The 10,741-nt window shown below is 39.6% G+C and overlaps 1 protein-coding gene across 2 annotated transcripts in view; it reads left to right on the plus strand.

Moving 5' to 3' along the window:
- Positions 1-9,876, plus strand: part of STK31 (serine/threonine kinase 31) — a 37,254-nt gene extending 27,378 nt beyond the window's left edge. For both annotated transcript variants that reach the window (XM_084507682.1, XM_084507683.1), the window contains 3 exons: positions 1,985-2,110; positions 4,129-4,197; positions 8,778-9,876. In XM_084507682.1, the coding sequence (XP_084363808.1) occupies positions 1,985-2,110; positions 4,129-4,197; positions 8,778-9,038 (456 nt within the window). In that variant the 3' untranslated portion in view covers positions 9,039-9,876. The remainder of the gene's footprint in view (positions 1-1,984; positions 2,111-4,128; positions 4,198-8,777) is intronic.
- The last annotated feature ends 865 nt before the right edge of the window (positions 9,877-10,741 follow it).

Here is a 10,741-nt window from a genome sequence, read left to right on the forward strand (position 1 = left end):
TGTCACTATTGTTAATGGAGAAAAGGTCTCCTGCCTCTTGACAACCCCTTACGAGGAAGTTGTAGACTGTGATGAGGTCTCCCCTCAGCCTCCTCTTCTCCAGGCTGAACAGGCCCAGTGACCTCAGCCGTTCCTCGTACGTCTTCCCCTCAAGGCCTTTCACCATCTTCGTAGCCCTCCTCTGGACACTTTCCAACAGTTTCATGTCCTTTTTATACTGTGGTGCCCAGAACTGCACACAGTACTCAAGGTGAGGCCGCACCAGCGCAGAGTAGAGCGGGACAATCACCTCCCTTGACCTACTAGCGATGCCGTTCTTGATGCACCCCAGGATACAATTGGCCTTCCTGGCTGCCAGGGCACACTGCTGGCTCATATTCAACTTGCTGTCTACCACGACCCCCAGATCCCTCTCTTCTAGGCTGCTCTCCAGCGTCTGATCGCCCAGTCTGTACGTGCAGCCAGGGTTTCCCCGTCCCAGGTGCAGGACCCGGCACTTGCTCTTATTGAACTTCATGCGGTTGGTGATCGCCCAGCTCTCCAACCTGTCCAGATCCCTCTGCAAGGCCTTTACGCCCTCATTTGAGTCCACAACTCCTCCAAGTTTGGTGTCATCAGCAAACTTGCTCAAAATACCCTCTATTCCTACATCCAGATCGTTTATAAAAATATTGAAAAGTACCGGCCCTAAAATGGAGCCTTGAGGGACCCCACTGGTGACCGCCCGCCAGCCTGACGCAGCTCCATTTACCATAACCCTTTGGGCCCTGCCCGTTAGCCAATTGCTCACCCATCGTATGATGTTTTTATTTAGCTGTATGGTGGACATTTTGTCCAGTAGGATCCTATGGGAAACCGTGTCAAAAGCCTTGCTGAAGTCCAAAAAAATCACATCAGCTGGTTTCCCTTGGTCCACCATACGGGTGATCTTATCATAAAAGGAAATCAGGTTAGTTAGGCAGGACCTACCCTTCACAAACCCATGCTGGCTGGGACCAATGACTGCTTTGTCCCCCAGGTGCGCCTCAATAATAATAATTTTTATTGATAATATCTCTGTTTTGTCAGTGCATTTGCTGTTAATCTTAATGAGTCTTGTCATGCTTGGAGAACAAGCAAATACATTTCTGTTTTCAGCACGCAAAGGAGAGAGGTTCTAAAGATGTTGCCAGCTGAATTTTCTGAAAGGTCATACTTGGTGTAGCTGGTGCCATCTGAAGGTTGCAAGATCTGAAGAGGGCCTCATCTCTATTCCCTCCTGCAGCTAGGCTATAATGGAGCAGGAAAGTTCCACCTGTGGTTCACGGCCTGGATCATTTTGTGCCTGCTGTATGGGGAGTGTCACAGCACTGCTCAGTGCTTGTGCTTTCTGCATGAACACAAATTGATGAGCAGAGCTGTGTTGCTGAATACTCTCTGCAATCTGGAGATTGTCTCCTCCAGTCTGGCTGTAGCTGGTGGTGACTACAGTCATGGAGAGAGATTGAAACTCATGGTCTAGCTTTTATTGTGGCAGTAGGCAGTCCTAAAATAGGCTGGAAACAGGGAAGAAGGAAGTAGCTGGTCTCAGGTGAAGTCCAGAAGGACAGGGAAAAAAGAATGGGAAAACTGGCAAAACTGATAATAGAACTAAAGTTTTCCAAAGTAGTGCTGAGTGTCTTTAACCATTTCCTATATTTTTTTATTCTAATTTGGGAAGTTTTGTAACTTGTATTCCTTGTTACCTTATGACCGTTAATAGTTCCAGTGTGGAGTAAAATCTGTCAGCACTATTTTTCTATTACAGTTAGATGACAGATATGTGACTATTTCCTTTCTCCTTTACACCCCATATTTTCCACCAGTAAAGAAGGACTTCACATTTCATTCGGGGTCAGCACAGAATGGTATGATGAAGTTGTCTGATGCATTAAATTAGAGAGGGAGATACCTCTCCTTCAGTCTGCTATCGATCTCACTAAGGAGTACACTTTTTTCCCCATAGGAACAACGTGCTGTTGCAAGCACGATGGTTGTCAGTTCCCTGAGCTTAGTTTCTCCTGAACTGAGGATGGGACAGCCGGCTTCTCCAGCCTCTGACATGTATGCTTACGGCTGCCTTCTCTTCTGGGTAAGTTATGGCTTATGAGGGAGTTTCTAGTAAAATTGGGGAACTGTAGCAGGCTTTATAAACAGCAATATGAATACGTTATTTTAAAATTCTACTTTGAATATTTTGGAGAAGTGTGCATATTATAAACTGAGTGGTAGGAGTGGAATGAATGGGAGTTCATGGGCATAAGGCAGTGCATTTTTCTGTAAGGTATACAATGTAATTTGTAGTTAAGTGACCAAAAACTGTTTTTGTTCCTTGTTCTGGGGATTGTAAGTTCTTACTATACTTATCATTCATTCTTGTAACCCTTTTTGATTCTTTTCTTGTGTCCTTGCCTGTGAGGCAGTGTGTTCATCATCCATAACTTTCGATTTGGGTAAGGATAGGACTTCATCCCTGGTGAAGGATATCCTTCAGGACATCCCACCTATCCTTAGGTGGGTGTTCTGTTCCTTAGGGCGTGCTGTGTCAGAGAGGAGAAAGCAGTCTGCTTTTCTGTGTTAGGTTGCACATTATACAGCATCTCCTTTTCCTGCTCTTTTTTGTCTTCTTTTAGTGTTTTGCTGCCTCCTCAGCTCAGGGTATCAGTGTCACGTGTTCCAAATGGAAAACTTCAAAATCACTTGGCCTTTTAAAAAACAAACAAACAAACAAAAAACCATGAGCTACCAAACAAGTGTTGATGTTCCCATGCAGTGATTTTTGCACCTGGTCCATTGGAGCTGGTTCACTGAATACCAGTTGGGGTTCAGATAAATGACATTGGCAGTTCCATCAGCTGCACAATGATCTTGTGGCACAGAAGGGATGGCTGAAGCTATCTTTAAACACTTTGTGATAGGGACATAAGCTGCAAGTTGATCAGTAGCCATTATCAGTTACCTGTGCTGAGAAGATGAAGCTAGTTCTTAGAAAAGTCATTCTTCATTATGTTTTTGTCCCGATTTAGAGCAGATGCTTAAAACTAAGTAATTTTTCTACTGAAATAGATGGATTAAAGTGTAGATTAATATCATGGATGCTTATAACTTTTTTATGTGGTATGGTTTTGTTGGAACATTTGCAGTGCCACTGTTCAGATCCTATGTTCAAAAAAACCTTTTTTTACAAGCAGAAGTGAATAAAGTGAGTGTAAAGCAAAGAAGAAAAAACAAACAAACAAAAAAACAAACAAAAACCCTAAACCACCAAAACAAATGGAGGGCTGGCAATGGCTGGCTCTGCTTGAAGAGAATATCTGGGATGCAGCAAGATCTGCAGTCTTCTGAAAACCCATCTCCAAGCTTTCCAGCTGAATTTCAGGTTAATCCATGTGTAACAAATCTCTAGCTCAGTCTTGATGTTGTATTGATCATTTGATGGGAAATTTTAGTTCATATTCTGGCCTGATGTTCAGCAATTGCCAGTTTGATGGCAGACACCTGAATCGTGTTCTCCCTCACTGAGCAGCCCTACTGCTTCTAAGATGGAAATGGGGGTTTTGTGAGTTCTCAGCTGCTCTGTGTCACAGGAGCCCAGTCCTGACAAAATGCACGCTTCTTCCCATTTTTCTTGTAATTGTAGGGAATAGAGGCATTTTCAGTTCAACTTGCAAGCAGGGATTTGAAAAATGCTGTGTACAGGCATGGTTCTAGGCGTTAATAAGGGCTGGGGAAATTTCAGTTTGCTTATGGATGGTGGGTTCATGTTTGTCTATTACAGCACACTTCATCTTCTTTAAGAAATGCCGTAGGTTATATAATTAAATGTACAGCTTAGACATGGACTTCGAGTCATGTTTTTAAAAGTCTATTTCGTTTGACTTCCAAAAGTTTCTTCTCTGATACTATTTTTATTGCTCTTTTTTTTTTCCTGTGTAAGGCAATTGTGAGCCACTTACGTATTTTATGCTATTGTGAAACTACAAAAAAGCTTTCCTCTGCCCATTTTTCACAACAGTGGATTTTCACTTGAAACATGGAATCTCCTTGGCTGATATTTGTTAAACTAAAGGGTAAAACAATGTTACATATTATGTATCTTTTAATTTACAGCTTTGCATTCAAAACCAGGAGTTTGGCATAAAAGAAGATGGCACACCTGAGGTGGATGCGGTTGGCATGGTATGTTGATTGTCAGATGAGGTAGATTAGAATGGTCTTGTTTAGAGGTGATTAACTGATACGCTTTTTTTTTAAATAAAAAACAAAAATTGGTTGTAAGTGCTGGGTTGAGAAAACGTTCTAAACTGGATATTCTAAATAGCAAGTAAAAATATTTGAGAAGGTATAAAACCCCAGGATTTTCTTAACACTGAAGTCCACCCTCACAAGGAACAACTTAATAGATAACTTGGTGTCACTCAGTTAACAGTTACAGACTTGGGGAGAAAGTCACTGATCCTCATGCCTTGAAGGAGGTATTGGAGTTAGAAACCTGTCTTTTCTGAAGTCAAGGAAGTTGGCTTTGTTCATCTGTCTTCTACGTAATAATTGCACAATTCTTGAGCATTAATAAAACAGCTGATTTCCGTTTTAGTCACTAAATGCAGTTGTAAAGTCATAGTGTACCCTTTATTTTCTGCTCTTTTGTGTGTGTGAAATGTAAGCTTTCTTAAGTGCCTCAAGCAAGTGCAGAGATGTAAGAGGGCCTCAAGTGATAAGATCTAATGTTGCTGCTTTCACTGTTTTCTGTCAGCCACTGTTCTATGCCTGCCCTATGCTAGCAACTGTTGCCACCTTGAACTGTATTTTCAGTCTGTTTTTTGAAACTTACCCAAGACCTTGCCCAATGTCTTGATGACTCTTGAAAATGAGAGTAGACCTGTGTGCCTTTGTATTTCCCAACTTAGGTTTCCAACTTTGAAGTAGATAATTTTATAGCCTTGGAAGAAAATAAACCAAAGGAAGGAGATACTCAGGTTGACGAAGATGTAGGCTATAAAGTTATCTACTCATTGATTAACATCCAAGAGATGGGATGCTACCTATCAGAAAGCAAAGGATCATCTTCAGAGTTGGAGACTTAAGTTTGGAAATACGAAGGCACACAGGTTAACTCTTTCCCATAAACTTTCAGTCCTCAGGTCAGGACTTGGCTCTTGCCTGCTTTAAACTTCTGTGTTTGCTATGGGTGATCCCTTCTTCTTCTTCTTATCTATTCTGTGTTTCCAACTTTTATGCCACCATATATAGCTGAAAGAAATTCTCTGGAAGATTTATGGGCCTTTTTCAGATTACTAACTTGCTTAGACTAGTTTCTACCTCAGACTTCTGCTGGACTCTTTTAGTTACCTGTTCTTGTCATTCCCACCTCCTCTGAGTGGGTTACCCTTGTGATTTTTAATTACTGGGATATACTTCTCACATTGTGCTTTTTCTTTTGACCTCACTTTAAGTGATAACTTTGCCTTTGAGTTTTTTTTTTTTTTATAGCTTTGCTTTTGGATTTGAGAAGGCTATGAGACTCTTTAAATCATGTCTTACACTATTATAAAATCCCTGCAAGCTGTTTAGTTTCTAAGTGAAGTATTAATAAATAGAATTCTCTACAGAATGTAGGAAGGAGTTAGAGGTAAGTCTCTATATTACCCAGAAAAGTAGAGAAATACTTGAAGTGGAAAGTGTAGAATGAAACAGTAGAGTTGCTGTTTGCCAGGTAAGTTTTGGTTGTTTTAGCAAGGGAAAACAAAAGCCTAATAAATCCCTCTTTTTATTGGTTGTACTTTTGTATTAATGATGTGAGTGCTTTGCAAAGCTATCTAGGATAACACGATGCAAAAATTGGTCTGCATTTACTGGAGTTGTGTTCATTCTGAGCTTAGTGTGTCCTCTTCACTTTAAGCTTAGATACTGTCATGATACAGTATTAGACTAACACAGCTGTAGCACTTCCAATGTCCAGGCCAGGTAGCTTGTGTATCACTGCGTAGCACAGTGCTGTAAATAATTTTGTTCTGTTAGATCACTGATCTCCTGTGCAGTGTCTTCTTAACAGCTTTCAGCCATGTTCTCCAGTGTTGAAATCACTACTATTAAAGCACAGGACTATCTACCAAATCCATCTGGAAAATTGATTCCAGTGCGAAACTATCGTGAAAAATAAAGGAATAAAAAATGTAGCATTTGAGTAGTGAGGTGTTCCTGTAAATAGCGTTTCTTATTTCTCATTATAGTTGCTCAGTTTTTATTAAAAATTAAATGAGTCTCATGAAATGTGTAGTGCTGTAGGAAAGAAGATCTCAGTACTTAACAATTCATTGTGATTCTGTGATCATTAGTACAAGCTGTAGGGTTTTAAAAATATTCTACAAAACTTGTGCAGAGCCATCTGTCCAGTGCGTCATTTAGGGTAGTGCATAATAATCCTTAGATTCGGAAAGAAACTAGCTTTCTCTCACACATAAGGGAAACTTGTTTGAGGAAATAGAAAAGAGTTACTTGAGACATGAAAATAGGAATTGGCTCACTTTGGTTTCTCTAAGATTTCTGCATAAGTGGCTGGTTTCAGCTTCCCTTACTTTTTTGGTTCTTTTCTTATAGATATCTTCTGAGGTGCAACATCTGCTTTTATCTGAAGGACAAATGTTCTTCGTTATTGGCCTTAGCAGGGATTCATTCATTTTACAGTTCTCAGTAAGAGCAAGCTCCTTCATAATTTTTCACTGATAAAAAGAAGCAGCTTTTTTCTTTTTGAAGAACTTTGCCAGGTGTTACCATCCTAATCAATGCATCTTTGTTGGTAGTTTAAGGATTCATCCTGGATACGTGTGCGTGCATGTGCACAAACTGTCAAAGTGCTGCAAAGCAACTTGTTCTTCCTGCAGCTCACAGGAACATCTGTGAGGGTTCTGCTAAGAAATGTAATACTAATAAATATATTTCAACAGTTTCTTGGGGTATCTCAAAAACCTCTGGCTGTTAATCCTTGTCCCAGTTCTTGGGGAAAATCTATTTTGCTTTTAAGGACTTTATCTTTAATCGGCTTATTCAGAATTAATCTCAGTGCCCATCTGCAGGCCCTTGACAGGCTGGTAATTTCCCTTCCATCTCAGTCTCATGCCTAGAGGAATTGTACACTTGCAACCATTAAATTTTTTTGTTTGTTTTCAGGAAATGTAAAATTAACACAGGAAAGTAACATTAAATTTCAATGAGGGGATACTAATTTTATGTAGCTGTTGAGGAGAAGCAGTGATTAGAGACATGATCTTGTACCTTCCGTTTTGCCATGCTGAGCTTCAGTATTCAGCATACTTCAGCATTCAATTTTGTGTATTTATTAAAAGGAGTAAATAAGATCTAATCAGCTGGAGTAAACACAGTGAAACCTTGTCCTACAGTAGTATTGCTTAAGGGATCAGTTTTAGATTTCCTTAGTGTGAGAAAATGGTGAAAAGGGAAAACTTGCTGAAGGATATATGACTTTTTTTGAAGTGGAAATATATAAGTGCAACACTTTCCGAGCTCTTTAAATGCCTGGGCTTTCTTCATTTTTAATTCTACCAAGGAAGCGTGTAGGCATGATTTACCTGTGCATTTTAGTACATCAAATGTTTGAATGTTTTTAACTAGAGATTCTCTTTTATACGTTTTGAATGTTTTGTAACCATTTAACAATCCTTTATGCCTGCAAGTTCAACAGTTTTCAGATTTAATCTTTCCACCCAGATTTCAGATTATCTGGAGAGAGAGGCTGATTCTCTTGAATCACTGCTGGTCAGTGGGGAAGTTGGAAATTGTTTCTGTTTCCAGGTTTTTGACAATTTGTGTACATTCCTTTGCATCATAGATTTTTGTCTGGATGAAACAGAGCTAGGTGAGGGGTGATGCACAGCTATCTGGTGCTTTCCTGTTCTATTGACCCAGGTCAGAGGCGATGCTGGCTTGCAGAGGCTACAGACATGAACGCCCCCTTGTGGGAAGATTCTTTTTATGTTGGTTTTTATTAATCTATGTCTCTAGATCATCATCTGAGAGTTTCTTGCAGTCCCCTTGTTCAAATCCAGTGTGTGCCCTTCCTTCCTCAACAGCGGACATGTATGCATATGTGTAGCAGCTGAGTTCTTGTGTTTTGTGCATGGAGTCTAGTGCTGTTAATATGCTAAGCATTTAGGCATGTAATCCTTTCAGAAAAATCCAAACAGCTTAAGTGTAAGTGATGGCCTAATAGCAAAACAGCTGCTGTTGATTTAGAGCCCATTACTCCCATTACTTCATTTTTTTCCTCTACTTTATTGCTCTGCAAGAAATCAATAGGACAGAGTTAAAAGTTGATGTTGTAGAAGGTGAATGGCACCCATTCTGTTCTTTCTCAGTAGAAAAGCAGACTTAAAAAGCCTGCGGCAGGGTGTGGGGGAATGGAATTAGTTGATATTTAAGGTCCCTTCCAACCCAAACCATTCTATGATTCTGTAGTTCTCTAAAATGCTGGGAAGCTAGTGTTTTAAGACATAACTTATGCTCTCCTGTGAAGCCTGCTGGCACCGAGTTGGCAGACCTGGTGCCAAAAGCTTTCTTTTATTCTGATGTTAATGAGCACCGTGTCTATTAAGAGTGCAGGCCATGGAGAGTGCTGTGGTACAAACTTCTGTGAGGGCCCTGGGCTGCAAGCATTTATGAGACCTGTTCAACAAATACTTGGTTGTTATTTGGAATCGTGTTTGTTTCATTTGCTGATGAAATTCGTCTCCCTCTGTTTGTAGGATGATAAAGTTAAATCCCTTCTTCAGAATTTGTTCTGCTCTAACCGACTGACAGCTGAGCAGGTGCTGGGAGATGATTGCTTCCTCTTAGTTGATGTGATTCCAGATTCATCACAACCAGGTGAAGAGCATGTGCCACACAAGGAGCATGATTCTGAGGAGATGGATAAAAAGGAAGACGCAATTAAAATTAACTCTGAGGAGAATGGGATAAACCCTACTCCAGTAGATAATAAACTTGTCCATGATGTGTTTGATTGAAAGTTCTGTTTTTATTTTTGAAATCAGTTGTCCTGATTTGGAATCTCAGAATGTAGAAAGTTGGGTAGGTGCAGTCATGTTTTGGGGTTACATAACCTTAACTGCATTTTCTTCAGAGTACATTGATTCTAAATACGAGTTCAAAGATACAGGTGTGGTGTTCCTGACTGTGGTCTTAGTTTGTCAGTCTTTTTGTCTGTTACATAGGCTTTAAATTTACAGGATATAGTCATATTAGATTCCAGAAGTATTTAAGATGAAGCTGTAGCGACTTGCTTTTGTATTCCCCTTCTTGCTGCAATTGTAGGTTAGATGTTCCTGTTAGAGATGCTCTAGGGCAATGCCTTTTGGTTGCAGGTTATTCAGTGCTCAAGGTATTTCCACAGCAACTGCCTTCAAGATTTAAGAAGAAAAACCTTTGACAACTGGTCAAGGAAATGGGGAGCAGGCTGCTGCTCTTCTGTTTTTCTGCATGTGCAGAAGGCAATTAACTTCCAGGAGAGCATCATTTTAGTTGCTCTTTTGCAGTGCTGCTGTGCTAACCAGGATGCTATACACATGCATGTTGCAAAAATTATTTATGTCTGCTCTACATAAGTGTGTGTCTGTAAATCTGTTCTCATTGTTCACAGTAGCTATAAAAATGCCATTTTGAGTGGGCTTGCCTACTTACTTTTCTGTTAACATTACCATTGAAAGAGTTTTGTCAGGTCTTTATTTCTACAGGAAATTGTTGCTTATCTTTATGAAGCTTTTCTTTTCTTGGGGAAAAAAAAAAGTTAAAATGTTCAGAGTTTCTGTAGCAATATATTTAGCCTCTGGGTGTTGCTCTTGGACAGTGCTGTTGGCAGACTAGGATTTTGTAGGGGAATTACTAAAGCTGCACGTTGTTAGTTGAAGAATGTAGAAATCCAGTATGTAACAGGCAAGGCACAGCAGTAGGGAAACCAGGAAGCCCTCAGGTACAACAGTAATTGACAGTGGGTAGATGATGTCACCTTGGCAGTTTCATCTCTGAAAATAGACTTGTTTTTCCATCCTTAAATCACTCTTTTTTTTTTTTTTTTTTTTTTTTTTAAACACAGAGTAGCATGTAAGATGCTTTGTCCTTTTTCATTAAATTATAATGATTTTGTGATTTTTGTATTGCATGTATAATCAGTGATATCAAAACCTTTGTTAAAAATGTTTTGGACTTAGAGTTTTTGGTTAGTGTGTTTAAATGTATTTTCATTACTGAAGTCACAGAAGAATAATGTCTTGTTTTTTGTCAGTGAAAACAACTGGTAGCAGTTCTGTGAGATACTTTCCAAATCTGATTGTAGCCTTTCACTCTTAATAAAAGGCTAACTTTTAATTAACGTTAAACACTGAACTGAGTTGTGTTTGGTTTGTGTCTTGTATATTGGAATAAATTTTTGCTCAGTTTTTTTGCACGTGTCCATGCAACCTAAAGTGTACTTCTTAAATCCCATAACTACTAACCTTTGTTTTCTGAAACTAGAAGTCTCTGTTTATGCTTGATTCAAAACTGCAGTCTTTTCCAAATCTCTTCACCAACTGTAAGTCATCTGATTTTTACATGTGAAACCTAACATGAGGGGTGAAATTATTTATAAAACGTGCAATTAAGCCTTTGAAAGCTTCTGGTACATACAAGTGTCAGGGTAGGGGACAACCCTTCTGTTTGAATTAAGTCTTGA

Source organism: Aythya ferina (assembly GCF_964211825.1).
Source record: "Aythya ferina genome assembly, chromosome: 2".
Taxonomy (NCBI): domain Eukaryota; kingdom Metazoa; phylum Chordata; class Aves; order Anseriformes; family Anatidae; genus Aythya; species Aythya ferina.